Source organism: Salarias fasciatus, chromosome 22 (genome assembly GCF_902148845.1).
Source record: "Salarias fasciatus chromosome 22, fSalaFa1.1, whole genome shotgun sequence".
Lineage (NCBI taxonomy): Eukaryota > Metazoa > Chordata > Actinopteri > Blenniiformes > Blenniidae > Salarias > Salarias fasciatus.
The window spans coordinates 24,632,188-24,654,473 of NC_043765.1; the positions used below are offsets into that span (position 1 = coordinate 24,632,188).

The 22,286-nt window shown below is 43.3% G+C and overlaps 1 protein-coding gene across 3 annotated transcripts in view; it reads right to left on the minus strand.

The window, feature by feature from the left end:
- The window catches only part of LOC115409269 (PQ-loop repeat-containing protein 1-like), a 30,308-nt gene extending 8,827 nt beyond the window's left edge, over positions 1 to 21,481 (minus strand). Inside the window, exons 1-4 of one of the 3 annotated variants that reach the window (XM_030120369.1) lie at positions 20,903 to 21,481; positions 20,041 to 20,174; positions 18,624 to 18,674; positions 8,247 to 8,463 (exon numbers count right to left, since the gene is read on the minus strand). In XM_030120369.1, the coding sequence (XP_029976229.1) occupies positions 8,247 to 8,463; positions 18,624 to 18,674; positions 20,041 to 20,174; positions 20,903 to 21,105 (605 nt within the window). In that variant the 5' untranslated portion in view covers positions 21,106 to 21,481. Of the gene's footprint in view, positions 1 to 8,246; positions 8,464 to 14,972; positions 16,062 to 18,623; positions 18,675 to 20,040; positions 20,175 to 20,902 lie in introns of those variants that run through there. The other 2 variants (XM_030120371.1, XM_030120370.1) reach the window with 2 other exon arrangements.
- Positions 21,482 to 22,286: the final 805 nt, after the last annotated feature.

Consider the following 22,286-nt stretch of genomic DNA (forward strand, 5'->3'; position numbering starts at 1 on the left):
GGCTGTCCCATCTCTCCGTCTTGTGTGTGTGTGTGTGTGTGTGTGTGTGTGTGTGTGTGTGTGTGTGTGTGTGTGTTGTTATGTTGTATTTGTTTTATGGCAGGCTGCTCAGTATCAGCCTGTACCTCTGACTCTCCAGGCAGGGAACCATCCAATAATAGAAGAATAGCAACAGCCTGGGAAACTGTTAATGTAGAAACACCCTCTGCTCGGCCCCCACAACGTGCAGCACAGTGACACGCTCGCACAGGAGCAAACACACACACACTTTTTTATCTGGCACCGTCACATAAAATACCTACTTTCACAAATATTTGCAGCTCTGCTGCCAGAAAGTTTCGCTTGGTTCTACATCCAGTCTCATTTGAATGCAGGATTTAGAAAGATCTGAATAACATGATAATGTCAATTTTTAAGGTAAAACATCAGGACACAGATTAAGGCATGTGCAGAAGCAGTATTTCAGAAATGTTGTGTGGATGGATTTGGAATGCTTTAAAAAAGCAGCATTTTTCCTGTTTCTACAAAGACAAAGTGAAAGTGTTTTCAAAAAGTTGAATTTTCCCATGTTTCCACAGAGAGAGCGTTTTTGAAGTTCCACCTTGAGAGCCGTTTTCTAAAACTTGTTTTAAGAGACTCTGAGCTTCATTGTTGAGAAAACAGGCTCCCAAAATGCAACAGAAGTCTTGTGTTTTCACTTGAAAATGTTGTGCAAACAAGGAATCAAACTAGAATGACCGTCTCCCCAAAAAATGTTCAATTGTAACTTTTCCCTTCATCTCTCCCGAATAGGGAGGAATTCTGAATTTTACAACGGCAATAGGTGCGGAGGTTAAACAAAAACCTGGGGAAGCTAAACTGAAGAGACGGCTTACGCAAGCACACACTGAGGGGGAGGATTGGACACACATTCTTTTTCAAATATCATTACCACTGAAGGCTGCCGGCTTGTATTGACAAAGGTGCATCAGCAGTTTTACAGGAATATAAACAAACAGGCAATAGCTCGCACTCAAACAGAAACAGCCCTGTCAAACTCAGCACTGTGTCTGCGAGTTTGGGATAAAGATAACACTGTGTACCTCCAACTTTTAAAGAGAAAGACATGACTGTACTAGTGAATATTTGTTTTGGGAGGCATTAAAACCAGTTTAAATTCCCGATCTGAGGAGACAAATAGGGCATTGGTGATATTTTGCTCCAAAACAGTAATAATGAGACTGAAAGACGTCTGTTAATGAGTTCTAGACGAAAGCCATTCAATCACAACTGGCTTTAAGCTAACAAACTCACGAAAAGAACCTGTGTGTGTTTGAGAAACCATGACGGACGGGAGAAAGGTGGACTACAAACGCAGCGTGGCCTTTGACACATTCAGACGGCCTTTATCACAAAGTGCAGCATGCAGGGCGTTGGCCTGGTTCACAGCCTTTGGAGTTTTCTCAAATGTGACATTTAGTTTTCGGAGCAGTCCTGTTGGACTAGTTTCAATCAAACCAAAACCTCTGATGGTAATAAAGGGCAAATTTCAAAAAGACGCTGGGCCTGGTTTTCAGAGACGCTCTTTGAACGTACCTACATACTAATTTAAAAGGAGCCCATTCAAGGACGATGTAGTGATGTTTAGCTACTTGCCTACAAATCGCACCAAGACAGCAGCTTGGATTGTTCTCAGCTGTAAACAAAGAGGAAGCAGGAGTGTGTTTGAATTATCAGGGTATCACTCGTCTTGGCAGCACTGGAAAACTCAACGCCAGCGCTGAGACCAAATGAATCTTGAATTGAGAAAGAACTATGAGGGAATCTTCCTGGAACAGAACGACCTCTCCTTCAACATATCAAAGAGGTCTGAGAATTTACCAACCCTACAGGGTTTTCTGTATTTGGTGAAGAGCCGACAGCTGCTGCATATCCCGTTGGATATTTTGAGGGAGGGGATTTGGGCAGAATCGTTGCTTTGGCCCTTTTGTGGGATTTTCTGTCTCTATGCCCGGTTTCAGAGCCGTGTCTGCTTACCTTGAGATCAAGCAATTCCACAGGGTGACCGAGGTGCCTGGTAAAGAAGATCAACACCTTCAAATCCGAATCCATGGAAAATGAAGGCATGTTCTTAGGATGAGGGAAATAAACTACACCCAGAGTAGACGTTTGAGTACTACTGATGAGAAGAAGGAATACGGTGCTATCGACTGCAGTAATAACGTGGCCGCAGTACCAGACGGTTGCGGTAAAGAGGGACCTAAGCTGTGTGATTACCAGTTTGTTGACATCCCCGCCCTGACCCGTGGTCATGAACTCCGAGTGAAGGCTCAAGACAGCGGCTGCAGATACAGGCCGCTGAAATGAGCTTTCTTGACAGGGTGGTGACCTTGCCATTATCGACAGGATGAAAAGTGCAGCATGAGCCAAAGTGGAGCTTCTCATAATGTTTTTCAGTGGTTGTGTTCACACGGGCAAAAACAATCAGAGCGAAAGCCTGATCAGAATGAAAACGCTTCACTGACAATGGAGGCCACTCACATTGTCGGATTTGTCTCTCACTGAATAAAGTTTAGACGGCCTTGATCTAAATACATTAATGCAAACACAACTCCACCTTCTAAACTGCCAATGAGATCTGCGAGAATGAAAGCTTGACAAGCTTAGAGCGCAAGAACAGTAAAGTGACACCAAAGGAAAAACCGATTGGGAATGGGCCTGGATGGATAGCGGTGCTTCCATCTCATACACAATGTATGAGCAGCATTAATGCAAACCTCTGAGGAGCCATTATGGTAACCGAGCAGCTACGGGTGTCAGACATCATGACGGAGGCTACCAGAGAACCTGCTGGGGGGAAATTAAAGGTGGAGGAATATCAAACGGCGCCAACTGGGCTCTCGTGGGACCAATGCCTCGTCCTCGCTGTCCACCTCAACACCATTCATACTTGATGATTTAAAACTTTACGTCAGACATGCCGGTCTGTGGACTCAGTCCAAGTTTCACCCTAAATCGGCTCTGCCTCCTGCCCACCGGAGAAGCTTCCTGCTGTGAGTCTGAACATACAGGCATGTGGAAGGACTCACTCGGAACACTCAAAACTTCGCTCCAGTCAGAGCGGCAGCATGTTGACTGGGATATAATTGGGGGACAAGTCAGCGTGACGGGTTCCTTTTCGGTTTCGTGCACTTGCGGGAAAGGACCTTCCGCTTTACCTTTCCCTCTGCAAAATGAATGAGCACCCCTTCAAACTGCCTTCAAAATGCCCGCAAACCTCATGTCGGCCCTTTACGCAAGCTCTGGCCTTGAACACCGCCGACGTGAAAGCTCGACACGTCGTCCCTTTATAGGTTCCTTCTTTGTATCCCTGCACGAACACAAACACACAGGCAGGCGCCGGCTACTCCAGCGCCGGGGTAAAGTAACCTAGCAACGGCCTGCCAGACTCAACAGGTTGTGCACACGGGGAGGAGAGGACACAAACAATAAACAGAGCTGGAAACGACAATGTCCTCTGCCTTCTGAGTGCGCCACGCAGGCAACACAAAAGAGCCGATGCAAACCTCCGCCGTTCGTGTAATGGCTCGAGATCTAGAATCCCTCTGGCCCTTTTTTTTCCCCCAAACCCATTCTCATACAGCACACATTAAAAAAAGATCTGAAATCACAACATACAGCATGTTTTATGTAAGCATATCAGTGCTGTGTGGGATTGCCAGCTCATAATAGACGCACATTTTTCTGAAAGTACAAAACAAGGCGTACTGCAAATAAGAAACACGGAAAAAACACGAAATCGCCTCAAAGACCAATTAAAGAAATGAGACATAATGCTGTTCTCCATCTGTGCACACAGGAAGCATCCATGTACAAATATAATGTGTTTTGTGATGGCTGTGGCTCGGTTGGTATTGGTTGTCTCTCCATTGGAAGGCTGCAGGTTTGATTCCCCATCTACTCCTTGTCTTCATGTCAGATTGTCCTTGAGCAAGACAATGAACCCCAAACTGCATGGCGGCTCCCTCCATGGGCGTGTGAGTGCGTGTGTGAGTAGGTGAATACAATTAAAGCAATTTGGAGGATTACTTAAAAGTTCCATCTAACGCTAAAATGACTTTTAATGGCTTTTTTTTTAATGGAAGAGCAACTCAGAAATTCAGCACCAAGACTGGAATTTGGGACAAAACACTTTGGACCTCTGACACCGACGCGAAATTGTTGAAAAACTGTATAATATTGTACCTTTAATATGCTCTAAGTGAAATCCATTTACCGCGTACTGCTACGAATTGTGCTGTCAGTTGAATCATACTTTATGCAGATGTGTAGAAGCAATGCAATTTTCAGGATTTCTGTGTTTAAAGTGAAAGACACTTAACATTCCACTTGCACACATTCATTGTTCGCACAGGCTGGCGTTACACGGAGTAGAAAGCCCACACATCGAATTGCTGCTACACTGTGGTGTAAAAGGTTTGGTGTGTGGGAGTTTATGGCTCAACAAACAGACAGGATAGTAGAATTTCATTACAAAAACTGAATCAACTGGAAAATGAAAAACTAAAAGGAGGGATAGAATCTGGGGTTTTCTTGGTCGTAGGATTTTTTTTTTCCTGATGCATAACTTTACTTTTTTTTTTTACTTTAAATGGGACACGTAAACAATTCAGTTTCACTTTATACGGTGTCAACAATGACAAGTGACGACGCCACTGATAATGAATGGCAACTGATGAATTCTATACAAGAAAGTGATTGATCAAGTGCTGCAATCTCTCTTATTCTGTCCATTCCTGAATGAGTCTCTTCATTCCTTAATGACTTTCCGTGTGTCACTTGATTACCCTTTGTTTCACGCTGACAGGCTTCATGTGTGAGATTGCATGCGGCTGATTTGTAACTGCAGGCTGACAAAGCTAATGTCAGTGTTTGATTGTTGAGTGGTTTGAGTCCAACTTGGTAGAGTAGCTACTGTTCTGCAATTAGCATGGAAATCTTAGCTTCTCTGAGGCTTCATTGTAATGACCTAACGTGTGGCTTGAACACACTTTGTGCATATAGGCGCGATTCTCCATGAATCTAAGAGCCAGTGAATAGATACGTCTCTTGGAATTGGACTTTTTGATAGTGAAGTGTAATGAATATGGAACAAAAGTGAGATTATTAGCTTAGATTGCAGACTTATCTCTCATAAAGTGGCTGTAAACCAGAGTTAACGGAAGTACTAAACCACACCCTCCATTATACATTGTAAAGACTGTCAGAAAAAATGCATTGAAGTTTGCCAAATAGCAATAAAAAAAAGCTATTTAATTCTACTTTTGTGGATCAATTTGATGGAAAACAAACATTTGGTCAGTTAGGTTTCTTTGGAGTCAGGAAAATGCAGACAGTTGAGCAGGAATTCACTAAAAATCACATTTCTTGGGTTAAAGTGGTCATCACAAGTTTCTACAGCGCAGATAGAGGCGCCAACTTGGAGACGCAATGTTTCCCACCGTTGCCTCTGGGCGGTCTGGACGGTCGGTGGGAAGAATTGTTGCTAACAGACAGAAAAAGTAGGGTCAACAAAAAGTGATAAAAGCGATATACAGAAAATAAACAACAGTGGAGATCGCCTCATCAACAACCACACATTTCCAGGTGGCTTTTTTTTGTACAGTATGTGTGGGAAGACAGCGGGTGAGGGGTGGGAGGCGTGAGGAAATCAGAAATAAATAAGGCAGGGGACAGAGAGGGTATAGAAAGGCCCAGTGAGGGAGCTGTCATGGCCGGTTAAGTGGACAGGCAGCCCCTGCTGGAGCTCCGTTATCTGTCTGCTGCAGAAAGCCGACCAGCAGCGAGGGGACGGGCGGGGGCAACAGAAACTGCTCCCAGGCAGGACTCACACAGAGAGGCAGCCTTTTTTTTTTTTTTTTCCTCCCTTTATCACCGGGCCTTGTGTGTACGACAAACTCAATCTGAAAACTTCCATATCACTCCGGTCGTCGCTGCGCTTCAATTAAAGCAGCTTGTAAAATCAGGGAAAGCTTTCTGCGTGAGTCATCTGAGAATCTGCTGGAAAAGTGGATCGGCTTTCCGAAATCAATCGAAACCCTGTAATTATGGCAAATCTTTTGTTTTTAAACCAGCCAAAAAATGGCACTTTGGAAATAGATACAGTTGGACGACGAGCCTCATTACCACAACGGTTTTCGGAGGGGTCGATTGTCAGTAGCTGTCAGGATCCCGACTTCCTGCCCGACAGGTGCCAGGAATACTTAATAAGCACGTGTCGGCGTTAATGATCATATGTGAGACAATATAATCGGGAGTCATCGCTCGGTGCGAGCGGCGGCGCGACGCCCTCGGAGCCGCCTGTGATGGAAGTGGCGTTCATAAATAAAACATTACTCATCAGGATAAAGACATTATCATTAATCAGGGATACGACAAACTCCCGTTTTGATTCCGTTCAGATTTGCCTCGCCGCAGACTGGGCCCAGGATGAGCGAAAGAGACGGTCAATGACCGCTTTGCATTTAAAGTGTGTTTACGTCAAGTGATTGCGCCGTCCACCTCTTTGCATCATCGTTCAAAGCTCAGCTGCCGTCCTGATTGGTGCCTCTGGCCTCTGTGCAGACGGATGCTTCAAATGAGAAGTGGAGAAAATGTACGAGGAGCAGATGCTGGCGCACAGGTGTTGCCGCATGATGCAATTAAGCCGTTATTGCCGCTCATGGTGTGAGGCACGTATGAAAACATCGGGTCAAGATGGCAAGAGGTAAAGAACTGAACACATTCCAGGTGGGGCGGGGATGAAAAGAGGCTTCTGCCAAAACGTGTCCCCAACCGAGGGGTCGGGATCTTCTGGTAGTGGCTTTGAAAAGTCCTTCTTTACCTGCACGGAGGTTGTTGAAATTCACTTTAAAGGTGCAAAAGAAAGCCATAAATATATGCTTTCCAAAATCCAGAGCAGAGAAAGAAAGAAGCTCATTCGTTTTCATGAATACTTGAAAAAAAAAAACCCCCAAAAAACCCGTTTATACAACGTTTAGTAAAAGCACATCGTTTTAGTGTTTTCTTTTGCTGCTCGTTACGACTGGAAAATAAGCACTGCGGAGTTTCACACGGTTCGGACCGATCCCTCTGCTACCCCTGGCATTATGGCAGTGAACTACTTCCTGGAACATGCGACCTTGACGCACAACTTCCAGGTTGAAGGGGCTGAGTCGAGGCTACGCACTGCACTACGTGTACTGTAGATGCAGCAGCATACACATTACTGGATCACATGTCGATACAGCTACATTTTGTTGAAAAGTAGCAATTGCGTTATCTGTTCTGTATTAGGTATTGTATTGTCAACCAGTTCAAAACCTGCTCCTTGCTGATTAGCTCCATGTTTTATGAACACCACCGACTATAGACATGAGCAGAAACAGCTGAAAATTGTGTTCCCCCATTCACATTCAGTGAGCAACAGAGTGATATTCAGCTTAAAGCAAGTCTTCTTCAGGTAATTAAAAGCTCAACACAAGACAAAATTCTGTTGTGAGATCACTCAAACGCTACAAATCCCGAAGGCAGAAACTAAGCTCCAGTGCCTACATTATTGACGCAACGCAGTGGTTTATATAATAGCAGCTACGAGCAGAGTCAACCTTCTTTTGAAGCCATTAGGCTCTCTCACATGAGTAGCTAGCAGTCGCTCAGCCTTCTCTTCTGTAACTGTCCAGAAAAGATGTAACGAGGATTTATTTAGCTTGTTCGATTGAAGAAAAGCAGCGTACCAGCACTCCAGACTCTCCTCCATCAGACAATTCCCTAGAATACTTTTCTAAATGAAAATAGATGTTTGTCCTAGAGGGCCCCTGAATGAGGCTTGATTAAGAATTTTCTATTATAAATTTGCATCTTACGCAGGAAAGAGAAGTTAATGAGATTGGATCACTTAAAGGCGAAAACCCGAGCAATGAAGATGACGGAGCTGATAATATGAGCTTTGAATGGCACGGCCATTAATATGCTGTATAATTAGCGGTCCAGTGATGAAGACGGAATATGACTTAACCTCCTGCAGTTATGAAACTTGTTTTTTCCAGCTAGAAAAAGCATAACGATCTCATAAACACGCCTTTTTCTGGTCACTTGCTTGTGGTTTCAACAAGGGAACAGGAAAACCTCAATTCAACAGCGGCCAATTTGTGAGGTACTTCTCAACACTCATCTGCGACCTCTCAAGGACAAAGGTTTTAAAATCGCCTCCATAGTTTGACCCATACCTCATGCCCTCAGTAGACTTGTTCTGATAGTTGCAGTAGAGCTGCGGCGTTCCCAGCATCGCCTCCGTGAAGACAGCCAGGAAGCCCAGCGTCTCCACGAACAGCGCCGAGTCCAGGAGGAGGTAGGTGATGTAGGCCGCCACCAGCGTGAAGGCCAGCACGCACTGCACGTAGTCCACAAAGCGAGTCCACAGCCAGAAGTAACTCCAATCAAAGTCTAAAATCAGGAGGAAAAAAATTTAAATTACAAGAGAGTCGCGGGAAATGTCGATTTCTTCATGAAAACTAGCAACCGAGGCGAGAATGACAAGCATGGAAATGAAAAATGGTTACATGAGGTGCAAGGGTATGGCTAAAACCTAAAGGTGGAACTGTGTAGTGTCGATGCGTGAAGCTCCCTGTTGGCATTGCAAATTAATGAAAAAAAAAATAAAAGAAGGGATGGATTGTGAGCACCAGCACCAGGAGACACAGGGATTAGGGATGCACGCGAAAAGTTTTCTGAATGGTAATCCAGCCGACTCTTTGATAGTCAAGGCGGAATTTTGAAAGTATGCAAACCTTTTTAAGACGTCCTTGTTCCAACCTTGACGTCGTCATAAATGATCTGCATGTAATTCACAAGTGTATCCAGCCACATGGTGCTTACCAACATCACGCAGTCTGTTTTAACATTTCACGCCTCGCTGAACACGAACATCCCCGATCCAAACCAGCCATGCTGACAATCTTTAGATCCAGGTCTTAGATGTTCTACCAGCTTCCAGGTTCATTTTCATGCCGCTTCGCTCAACTTCAGCTCATCAGCTGGTGTTCAGCCACCATAAAGAACACCTCTGAAATGCTTCTTTGAATATGAAAATCAGCTTTTCTTCCATAAGTGCAAAGAAGCTTTCCAAGCATGGAGTCAAATCCATCCCGAAACCCATCGCTGGCCCGATGGACCGTGATTTCATTTTCTACAAATTGTGCTAAGGTTTATCTGGCAGCACAAGTTGTGTTGTTTAAAATCGGTAGGCTGGTTTGTCCATCGTGCGCTACCATGGCAACCATGACTGTTCATTTCCTTCTAGTTTGAGGTTTATTCATGCTTGACATTGGAAACGTACAAAGCCTTCTCTGTCTGCACTCGGTTCATTTCATCCATTTTTTTCCCATCAGTTTTAGATTAAGGGCAAATCACAAATGACAGAAGCATTTGAAGAATGGATTAACAATCCAACCGATTGCATTTGCTGTCATACAGAACAACCTCAACTCCTCTTGGTATCTGGGCAGTAAGTTGATTTTAAAAAGTTCTTTTAGGGATTGAGAGTCAATTGTTAACGTCAACACATTCTAAACTTAGAACAGAATAGAATAGAATAGAATAGAATAGAATAGACTTCATTAATCTCACCATGGAGAAATTTACAGTTACAGAAGCTCATAGAAACTTTGAAGTAGTTTACATCAAGAAAGACCTTGAACGTTTTTTTATGAGAATTTATTAGGGTGCTTTACAAACCTGTTTTGTAAGAATGGGAATTTTTCGGGCTGTAGTCTAGTAACTGGAAAAAATACACCATAAAATACGTGGACGTCTACAGAATGAGATCTCGTCATCGTTGTGTGATCTCGGCCTTAGTTCAACAAAAACAAGAAGAACAAGGACTTTTAATATGTTATAATATTTTTAAGACAGTTGGAACTAGAATACAGTAATTTATTTGGGTATTTAAAGTTTTAGCTTCCACCAGGTTATTAAAGGAGCCGTGTCACGCTTTTCCAAGCCTGCCAAAGTCATCTACAGTCAGTAATAGGCTATTTAAGATCCCCTGACACTACAGAATGCTTTTATATTGCGAAATATTAGTAATTTTATATACCGTGTTTTTTTAACATGGAAGTCTAAAGCAACAGCGCAGGGGTAGAGCTCGGAGTGAATATTCATACAAATTACTCAAATACGCATGAATGAAGAGAAACACCGACTTAGCTGAAGTGTTATGCGATAATTACACACTAACAATGTTACAAGCTCATAAAAGTACACTTTTCATGATAGGAGTCCGTTGAAATATTAGCTGAAGACTTTGGAAACCACGGTCTAATACAACCAGGTCAGATTTAACACAGAAACAGGTTTCATAATTTGATGATGAAACACTTGATGAGCTTGTGAGGAATAGTTCTCTTTTTAATGAAGGGGAGGTAAAAGAAAATATCTCGCTATTGTGATTTCTTTCTTTCTTTTTTTTTTTTTTTAACTAATTTCACACCCGAGCTGCGAAATGTCACACCACTCCCACAATCGTGAAAAGAAGCTATACGTCGTGTCTACAAATATCTGAACCTCACTCTGCTTGGACTCGTTCTCATTAAAGATGGCAGCAGTGAAAAGTTGTGAAAAAAAATAAAAAGCCCACCTCCCTGAGGGAAGGAGACGGTCAACCCGAGTTAGAGTGTTTTTAACGTCTTAGTAATGGGAACCTGGACACTGATGAATGATTTAAATCCTGTTATCTGCCCGATCGCTCCTTTCTCCATGGAAATTATTCGATAAGGATTCAAAGCACAATAACGCCGGCTTCCTGCCGTCAGCGGCAGAGCTCATGCTAATTGTGCCGTGATAACATCTCGTGGTGGCGATGCCTTGATTGCCTCGGGCTTCGCTTCAGCTGTAGATCCGATAAGCCAAGGGAAACATGTCCGACGCTGGTTTCTTTGAAGCTCAAACACATGTGATGTATTCTTTGCGTCTTTACGGTACTGAGGCCAGGACAGGGACACATGTAGCTACTAGATTCACGAGAGGAGGAGAGGCCGGGAGAGCTGAGGATGGAAATCTGATCAGGGCTGCAGCGCCGCATCTTCAAATGGGATTTCTTCCAAGACGCAAAAGCAATAGAGCCTATTCGCTTAATCACGTTTAAATGAGGCCTTCCCTTATCTACTGTACACATCCGAGATCTCCACAGAAACACACTGTTAGTTGCTCCAGAGGACAGGAAACACACAAAGACATCCGGCGAGGTTTTGAATGAACTTCCCCAAATATCCCGTGTGAACGGAACGAACCTGCTCGATACGGAGCGACGCCCGAGTGTGACATTTGAGGAGTCCGTGATTGAGCGAAGCATTGTTTCATCAAAGAAAATAACGCAGGACGGTTCTGACATTTAGATGGCATTTCTAGATGAACACGCATGGCGTGATCACCTGGCCCCATGAATACCGAGCTCCTCCGCAAGGAAAGACGACAAAAACCCAATAACCGAGCAAGAAAAAGAAAAAAAACTCTCACGCACAACACAGTGCCGAACAAAAGACTGCTATTACAGCTTTTTAAAAGGTATAGCGGGGCATACATTTCTGTTGTGAGTACAGTGAAGTCTGAGAAAATCCCCCGGGAGCCGCTACGTTCACTGTAAAACACAGATTAGCCTGTAGGTCCAAACGCATGGTATAGCTGAGCAGCCCTGCCTGCAGCGGATGCAGAATATGGAAAATGTGGGCCAGCTAGCGCCATGCTGGCGCCGCCTGATAACAGCAGCACGCGTGGGGGGGGTAGGGGGTGGGGGGTGGCAAGAGAGTGGCGCCCGACACCAACCGGGCTGCTAAAGGCACGCGCAACGCACCAGCGATACGTGTCATGTTTGGCTCCGAGTCACGCCGCCGCCGGGCCCCCGGCTCGTGTCACACATACGCTTATAGCAGCTGGCAAGGAGCCGAGGAAACGCTGCCAGCGCCGTGCTTTGCTAGCTGGCTGGCTGGCTAGCTAGCTAGCTGGTTGGCTAACAACCCTGTGATGTTCCACCCAGTTAAGCAGCTTGTCGGAATATAGGCCAGAGCTAAACACACAGCACTGTGGCATGTAATGAATGAGCTCTTACACCAAATTCAGTCTGAACTGCATGTTTCACAAGTACGTCATGCTAATTTAGCCACAAGCTAATGAATTTTCAATGGCATCGAATTTATTAGATATAGTATAACATACTTACCAAACTCTGAGCAATGTTAACATTTAACTACACACTTACTCTCAACACTCCCTACTTTTATTTGCATGGTTTAGCATTAAAATGACGACCCATAACAACGAGAAAAAAAAAAAAAAATTGCAGAGCACTCCTGTGTCCCTCAACAGTTGGAAACACTAATTTCAAACTTGACTTGACAAAATCTAATGTCACCTCAAGCTTCTTCTGCAGAGATCACACCAGACCGAGCATAGAAGATGCAGAGTTTATTAGAGAAGCACTTCAAAAGTTCAAATTATGAAAGAATCCTTGATTTACTGTGACTGCGATGTACATGTTCTGCAGCAGCGATTCAGAAAAGTTCAGCTTTCCCAGTTTCCACAGAGACAGACTCAGAGGGTTGCTTAAAAATTTGCACTTTCGGCAGCTCAGAACGTGGTTGTCATCTAAACAAGTGTCTTCAACCTTTTTTGAGTCAGGGTACACAATTTTGATTGAAAGAATCACAAAAAAGTAAAAAGTTAAGTATTTTTAGGTAAAAGTTCAAAAGCAAAACTCTGTAGTTAGCATTAACAAGTGTCAAGAATCAATCAAATGAACACAATGAAAAAATAAAGCATTTATAATCTGACAGAAGATCCAGAAGATTCTCCCATCACAACTGACTCGGTGTGAATCTCATTAACCTTTATGGTTTTTCTTATGAAAGTCCCGTTTCCTCATGTGTTCACACAGGCAAACAAATAAAACAGAGTTTATTTGACATTGAATGATGTTCTGTAATTTCCTTCCCTCCTCTTCAGCATTACCCTTTCTAAGTACATTCTCCTGTCAGACCCTGTGGTGTCAGGAAAAAAGACAAAAAGTCAATTCCAGCTGACACTGCAGTCTGAGTGGCGGCCGTTGTCCAACAAGCTGTCGCTGTTCGCCTCCCTCAGTGCTTCACTCATATGAGTATTTTCGTTTGGTGTACCTGTTGTGCTGCCGCTGCTCTAACAGCCATGTACCACTAGGTGGCGCCTTGTAGTTCAGCCCTGGATGGAACTTGTGTTTTGAGCCTCTCAGGCTTCCGTAGCTGGTTCCTGTTTCAATTTTTAGTTTTCAAAAATTTGGATCACTGTTCGTTGTTTTTATGAGTGAGAAAATGTTATGATATAAAATTAGCATTTATGCTTTTGTATTTTATATGTTAAATATTTTCAGTTTAATTTGTTCCTGCTAACTGTTGGCAGGTCTATGTATTTTCCCATAGCAGTTCACAGCAATTCGTTAAAAAAAAAAAAAAAAAATTAGATCAATCAGTTGAAATTGGAAAAATTCCCACGGCACACCTGACAATCACTCAGGGCGTAGCCTACTAGTGGCTGTAAAACACAGGTCTAAACGGAACGGAAGTTTTCCATTTTTCATTTGGAAACGTTGTGTGGCTTTAAAAAAATCCTAAGTTTTAAAGCGTTCAACGACATTTCTGTTTCCCTCCACATAAACCTGGCATTATGCTCCTCCAGGTAAGAAGGCAAGAAGTCTTGTATCGTCTGCAAACACAAAGGTCTTTTGAATCTCCCTGTCTCGTCGTTGTCTTGACACAGACCCACTTCGGTTTGGATCTCTCTTCCTGGAGACTCAAAAATCCAGTTACCCGTTTTCTCTTCCGAGTAATCGATAAGCTCAAAAACGTCTGAGCGGAGGTCCCATTAGACAGAGTGAAAGTTGTCTGAACTTTATTTTCCCGTAAAGCGCTTGAGCTCAGCGTTCCTGAGGAAATCCTTTTACCTCCACCTGAGTGATCGCCAGCGTTTCCCCTCCTGACACGGCCCGACGATCTGATCTTTTAATCTCCTTAAGGCAGCGTTCCGTATTAAATCGCACTGAGCTGCTATTACACCCAGATCCCTCCAAAAAAAAAAAAAACTAAAAAACTACACACGAGACAAAAAAACCCAACAAAAAAAACAGAGATTTATGTCTTTTCCAGATCGAAGCACAAACCCAGAGATGTTTTGAATTACAGGACGTTTCCTCAGAGATAAGATCAGAAATAACAGCGATGCATCTACAGAGAGGCACGGCCTCGTTCATCCATCCCAGGAAGGTCTATTAAAACTCTGAAAACCAGCGTCCAGCTGTTCTGATTGCGGAGCCCGGTGGGATAATGATATGGAAGAAATAAGCTGTGATTAAGGCTTTCAGAGCGTAACGGAGGCACTCTGGACAAATTAGAGAAACTCTACAAACTGTCAATTTGCTGAACAGCCTGAACACGCTGCCACCAAGTGACTGCATTTGGTTCTGTTTGAAAATGAAGTGCTCTTACTTAAAAACGCAAGAAACGCTGAAAACGATGTAGTTAGCATGACGGGCCACTAGAGGGTGCTGTTGGTTGTTTTGGTTAAGAAACCACACACGCGTGAGGAGAACAACGGGCGAGAAACATTAACAATCTTGCATTTTCTCCTGTTTCCGCTGTCGTATAAACAGATACCCAAAACGCAAAGATACTTTTCAGTTTTCATGGAAAATGTGGCGGATCCCGTGTTTTTTTTGTATTGACTTTTCTAATGTGAATCATGGCCCAGAAGATGGATTTTCTGCAACTTTGCAAAAACAATTTGAGGTTAAAATTCAACAAATCTTTGCTTTACTAATTTAACTACAATACGTGTTATTCTAATGTATTATTTCATCTCAGTGAGCTGGGCTTTGAAGTTATCGGAAAAAGATCTCATCTGCTCAGAAGCATCAATTACAAAACACAAATCGAACGGTCGAGTGATGACGAGTCACATTTGAAACGCATGGCTTTGAACAATATTTATTTGTTTTGTTGACTAAAAACAGTTTAGGAAAGTGAGCTTGTGTTTGTACTGTCACAGGTTGGAATCCCACTGCCGACTGTCAATAGGAGGGTTTCAATTCAAAGAAATTACCATTACTACAACATCAAAAAAGTATCTAATAACATTTCCGAATTAAAAACTAAATGCAGCCCATCTGCATTATGAAGCATGGAGGTGGCATCATCATGCTGAGAAGCTTCTCAAGAGCAATAAAGTATTACCTGGGCCGCAGGGATTCAATCTTTAAAACATGGAATAGATTTTGTTCCATTTGTACCTGAAGTCACTTGTTGACTTTCTGTAACTTCTTTTTCTCTTGTTCCTCTCAAATGTTGCATCAACCTTCCGTTGTTTCCTCCCTCTGAGCGCATGTGTGCTTTCACACGTCCCGTCAGCAGCAGAGCAGCCGTAACATGCTCACCCCCCGATATTTCCCACCGGCAGATCAATGAGCGGCCGCGGACCGGCGATCAAAGAACACGGCGCTCTGTCAGCTCTAATGACAGTCGGCAACGCTCGCCGATCGATCGGCGCGTTCGAAGTAGAAGCAAGCAGCAGTCACCGGCAGCAACGCACTGAAGACGTGGAAACATCGGAACACAACCGACACGAGGCCACGGCGTCTGTCCGGGACATCGCTAAATCTCTCTGATTCAAAACATCCAAGAAAAGGCAACAGAACATCAGTCCTGAGCAATCAGGGAACATGACAACAGTCCCGCAGCTCCCTGAGCTGGAGGAACTCTGCTGGCTCGACTCAAGCATGTGTGGTTTTCTACTGCCATCTAGTGGGCAAAGACGGAACAACAAGGGTTCAATTCAGAAACGCTCAGGTCTGCAAGGATCAATGAAGCTTCCAGGAAGTGGAAGGGAAATAAACATTTTGTCTTCACTTTTATCTCATTTACATCCCACAACTGATTTTCGAAAAATCTACAGGCTAAAAACAGCCGAAGGGGGAAAAACGGATCAAAACAGAACAGCTGCGACTTGTGAAAGACGGACACAAACACCTAAAATGAAAGGAAAAGAAAAAGGAAAAAAAATCTAAGAAAACGGAAAAATCAAGGAAAATAAACAATAAAATGTAAATAGGGTAAAAACAGCCAACAGTAAATTATTTAATAAAACTGACGCACAACTCACGGCTACTTTTTTCAAGTACCGAGCACTGAGACGTCTGTATTCACATCGATGTTCCGGAGAAATCCGATCTGTCACATCAGTAGCTGTTAAACATTTTCAGATCAGATGTAAACAGGAAGTAAACCCTGGATTGAGGAACTGCTTGAACCTCATGTGGGAGCATTAACCTCAACCAGGCTCTCCTGATGGAAGCTGATCAGAGCACTCAAGTCGACACTTTGACTCATGAAGAAATTATGAATCGACTGATCAACTCAACCACAAAGCTGACACTCAGATTCCTTCCGTACGTCGTCAAAAGAGGTCGGGGAGAGGAGCATTAATTTGACGCAGCATTAATAAGCCATCACAGAAGCTGCAGTCGCATTCACATGTGAGAGCAGGAAATGTTAGCATGCATCAGTTTGACAGTCGTCATTCACTCAACAGACGTTGGTTTTGCATATTGAAACTTTAAAAGACGCGAGCAGAAAGTTAAAACAAGCCGAACAGCGACAGACGGAAAACAAGCCAATGTAGATCTAACAATAATAATGCATTGGTTTTATATAGCGATTTATCAGACACTCAAAGACGCTCAAAGACCTAGTTATGATGTCGATTCTTTCTATTGCAACTCGTCAAAGTTCAGTTTGGAAAAAGAAGAAAACAACCAAGCTTCAGTAGGTTCAGAACCTAACGTCAGTTTTGTTGTGTTTTTTTTTTCATATGACCTTCATCAACACATTTGTCTCACTAGTAGTTTACTTAAGCTCCCCATCAATGTGGCTTTTAGGAATTTCTTTGACCTAAATGGACAATTTAAAAGAAGAGGCTGAGCAATGCAAAAATAAGAAAGTATCAGGAAGTTGCAGGAGTCCATTTATTGATGCTCAGCTTGTTCGTGTTCCTGGTAGTGTGAACAATACTCTACTGTTTTGAACCCAGAGCACAACGAACATTTATATTCCAGAAATCACAACTTCAAAATAACTAGTTTCACAAGGTTGGGTGGAAATGTTCATGTGTTAACTCTCTTTCACCGTGTGGCTCAGACCATGACGTGCATCAACTGATCAATGTTTAGGGCCCAAAAACCATCTGGGAAACTCCAAGGAAAACTCTTTTCACCCCAAAATTCACTCGTACACTGATGCTTCTCTTTATCCAGGATAAAGATAAAGGTAACATTTCTAACAGGAGGAATAAGTTCAGGCCCCGTTTAAACTACAATGTTTCAAGTGAAAATGCGTCATTTTTTTGCATTTTTGCTTTTCACAAAACAACAACAGAAACCCTGAACATGAAGGAGTTAGCATGCCAGGCCACGAGTTACAGACAGACGACATAGATGGAACATTATTACATTGATGCTCAACTATCAAACTATAAAGGGCTTTTTTTTTTTTTTTTTAAATAAAATAGTTTTCCAGACAAACTGTGACTGAAATGTTTTTCTTATTCCTGTTCATTTCAATGCTTTATCAAACTAAACTTTTTATTTCTGAGGCAGGTATGGTAACACATTTACTTTTTTTTGTAAAAGAATAACTTATATTAAATGAAAATTAAAACAAAGCTCACAGAAATTGTCTTCAATAAACAATGAAAGGATAACTGCAATATTTGCAGATTGTTTTGCTCTCGTCCGGAAAGTCAACTGAAATCTTTGTCGACGTCTAGATGGACCTTTTTTTTTTTTTTTTTTTTTTTTTTTACTGTATTTGAAAAGTACCCAAAAATAAAACTGCACCTTCTGCTGCTTGCCGCGTGATTAAAAAAAAAAAGTTTTATTATTTATTAATCCATGTATTATTTTCATCATGTTTGTATCAGTTTCTAACTGTCTCCCGTCTGGGAGTCACGACACTCTGGACGCTGTGATGGTCGTTATTGTCCATCTACTCAGAGAAGAACTGTTCTCCACAGTGTGTTTTTTTTTGCCCAGTAGTGGTGTTTCGGAAAAGTTGTGTTTTCCTCCTGTTCACAGGGAGATGAAGCTTTTTCAGAAACTTGCTTTTTTTTCCCCCGTTACCATGGAGATGGAGTCGGAGCTCCACCTCGGGAGTCTTTTTCCAGACGTTCCAGGCTACACTGTCGCGTAAACCTAAACCCGGAAAGCGACAAAAGTTTTCCCATTTTCACTTGAAGACGTAAACGGGGCCTTGGAGTCAAACGTCTAAACTGGAGGTAAACCTCGGCTCGGTGCTGCATGCACTGAAATCACACGGACATCCTCACAGCGTGGACACACAGCAGATTCATGCCGCTGGAGGCGAACGCCAAGGACTCGTGAAGGGGTTAGTGGCCGTGGGTTAGTACAGCCCGGGCTGCATGCATGAGACACACAGGAGGAGGAGGGGGGAGGATGAAGAGGGGGGGCTGATGATGATGAACTACCACTGATGGCGTTTCACTGCAGAGCACAGCAGGGGGCGGAGAGTACGTACCCAGAAAGAGCCTCTTAGGGATTCTGACCTCCTCGTCCTTACTGTCTGTCGCTACAGTCAAGAGCACAGGTGAAGAAGAAAACAAAAACAAAAAAAGGGAAAAGAAAAGCTAAACCATGTTTGATCTGAATTGGTCCAGAGAAACAGGAACTAAAGGATCCTTCTGTTTACGTGCAAGGAAGATCGAGTGCGTCATGAAAAGTAAAACACATAAGAGGCAGACTTTTCACAAAACTGGGCTTTCTCTCCAGTGTTTCCATTCAAACTCTTGTTTCATCTACATTTTTGCACTTTTTCCACTACCTCACACCCATAACTCACAACAAATACAAATAAAAAGTTAAAAATGCACCTTGTGCTCTTGTGCAAAAAATTACTAAATTGAATAATATGGAGTCAAAAAAACTTCTTAAAGCATATTTTACGCTGTTTAATCATCTAAAAAAAAGTTGAAGAGGACTGTTGATGATTAAAAGCTCCTGTCATTATATGCATGCTGTACACCTGAAGACTGTTATTAGCAGCACAGCAGAAACGTTTGATTGACAGGTGGTAGATCTAGAGTGGAGGCGGGACATCTGTCAATTTGACTCAAAAAAATTACACTTCACAGAATGACACGTAATTTGTGTTCTAGAAATCATCAGTGGAGCTACATGTTGAGTTTGATTTCATTTGATTTGATTTGATAAATTTTCAAAATAGACAGAGTGTCATCACCATAAAGTGACTGCACACCTTTACTTCTCCTGAATCGAGAACATCAAGAGATGCTTAACGAACATCTGAAAGGACGTTGGAATATTCAGACTGAAATATTTTGTGGTGTAAGACAGTGGAGTGTAACTCCTGATGGACACAGCTCTGTTTCACTCAGCCCTCCGGACGGATCTGGATCCACTGTCATAACTAGTTCTGGACCAACGTGTGGAACTTAAAGCTGGTTTCAATAACAGTAACATGTTGGCACAGAAAACACATTAAAAAAAGCGCAAAAAAATGACCAGATGAGGTGAATTTTCCTGAGAATTTGACCAACACTAACAAAACAGAGCGGTTAGCTTCTGCATGTGTAGTTCCAGTTTGTGCCACAAGATGGTGCAGTGAGTCATTCTAAAACTCCTCCTGCCTTTAAAACAGTAACAGAAGAAGTAGGTACAGGTAAATCTGATGTGGGAAAAAAGCAGGTTGGAATTTGGTGAAAGTGGCTCATTTCTACCATCCTGTGCACAAATATGGTATTGCAAACGAAACATGTTAATCAAAATAGAACCTTAACAATTTCTGCTTTCAACATTAACTTTTTCATCTTAAAAGTGACTTCATGTCTTCTGCCTTGGTTCACCGGATTCAGACACTCCAGCACCCGCCGGTGGAGCGTCTGAGCGGGACCTGCTGGGTGGAAGAGCTTTCTGACCTATGAAGGAGCGCCTCTTGGTGTTGAGCTCGGTGGCCGTGCGGACGTCGGTGCACAGGTTCAGCATGATGAGCATGGTGGCGATCATGATGATGCTTTGCCACAGCAGCAGCGTCTCGAAATAGCGCCCGAATCTGAGCGAGGAGAGATGGGAGAACAGCATTCAAACTCAGAACCCTGATGGAAGTCACAGGAATTAACTTTTCTATTATCTTAAAGGTGCCGTAGGCAGGACTCCACATCTCCGCCATCTTGCTTAGACAGCGATTTCACCCATCTAAGATGGCGATTTGAAACCCAGCACAGCCAATCCTGTCCTGTTTTCTCTGACATCACGCCCTTACGCAAGTTCAGCCCCTCCCACAAGAACGTGCGACGAACGCCCCTCGACCAATCACGGTTAGAGCCTCATGGGCTCTTCTGATTGGTCAAAGATACCTGGAGCTGTCGAGATTCCTTTTCAGCTCAGAACAGAGACAGATGGAAACGCTGCGCCCTCGCGGTAGTGCAATTATGCTACACCCCTAAAGGATTATCAATGGATACTCTAACATTTAATCCAAAGAAAACACAGAAAAATTAGCATTGACTAGCAAAATCCTGCCTACAGCACCTTTAACTGTACTACTTCTGAAAGTTTGTGGCGTTAAATATGATGGTTTGAACAATTCTGATCAACACAACTTTGAACAATAATCCAGAAGTTTCAGGATTTCTTGGATGTCCACCAGTAGAAGCTGACCTCCAGCTCTTCAGCAGGTGGAGCCAGATCTGGTGTGAACTCTTCAGTTCACCTGTCAGGGCTGATTTCAGAGGAATGTCCCACCGGGTCCGCAGACATCAGGGTCACGTGGCGTCTCACCTGAAGAGGATCCGCAGGATGTTGGCCACCAGCAGCACGAGACACACGTATGTGGAGAAGCCCTCCGCGTTCTGGGTCCTCCGGATGTCCCGGTACTGGGGGATGTAGGGGACCACCCCTCCGAACACCATGGCCCCGGCGGCGATCCACGACACCAGCGTGTTGACCACGGACAGGACCTGCTCCAGCACCTCGTCCTCCATGATCCCGAACCCCGAATCCTCCGGTGTCCCCGGTGCTCTGGTACCACCAGGTGTTCCCCCGGCTCTGCTTCCCGGTGTGGACTCGGAAACATGCGTGTGTTCCCCGGTTACTGCCACGCCATCACTGCCGGGGCAGCGCGGTTCCGGGAGCCGGATAGAGAAGCCGGAGGTGGGGTGAGAATCCTCCGGGGCGCTCCGCGGGTGTTTCACAGCCGGTAACCCGCTCGCTGTTTACTCCTCAGAGGAAACTCCGCCGCTTTCTGGACGTGTATCTTAAATAAATCAACTGACAGTGATGGAAAAACTCAGATAAATCATAAATGTTCGTCTCACAAATGTTATTTTTCTCCACTTGTTTCTCTTCTTCCTACTTCCGGTACGGGTGCAACGCGAAGATCCTCTACGTCATCAAGATGGTTCACTCCCGACTCCGACACACGACAAACGACGACCGATTTACGGCACTATTACAGTGCGACGCAAGAGGATTAGGGCCACAGGAAGACAACAAGCCTCTTAAAAATATTATTCATAGAACCCCGAGAAAAAGTACAAAATTCAGAGTTTTATTTTTTTTTTTAATTTTGTATCTTCGGACTTTACGGGTTTAAACAAAGATGTTCAGTCGAATCAAGATGGTTCTCTACCACTGACTCTTGATAATATTATTATTCTCAATTTAATAGATTGCATAGAATAATGAATCTCAAATGAGTACATATTAATACATACAAGACTGAATGAGTAATTTAACCATGGGAAGAATGGATTTGACAGAAACTCACAAGAAACGCTATTTACAAAGAAGAGTTACGCTCCGTCTCTGTGCAAACAGGGGAAAACGACACATTTTGAGAAGTTCATGTCTCAGTGTAGAGGTATAAAATGCAACTTTTCTGAACTGCACATGTGCAAATAGACAATAACAGCAATGGTGGTTTCCAGAGTATCGTGACAACCAATCCATATTTTCCTGGGTCGTTTTAATTACACAAAGAAACAACAGCACCCACTGTTGGCCTAACATGAAAACTACATTGTTTTCACAATTTCTGTGTAAACGGACATCCTCCTTTCAGCATTGCTGTAAGAACGTAAAGTCTTTCTGAAATCAAAACACAGAAATTGAGTGTCTACTTCAAGCATCTTGTGAACGAGGCCTCAAGCTCTCTGACAGCACT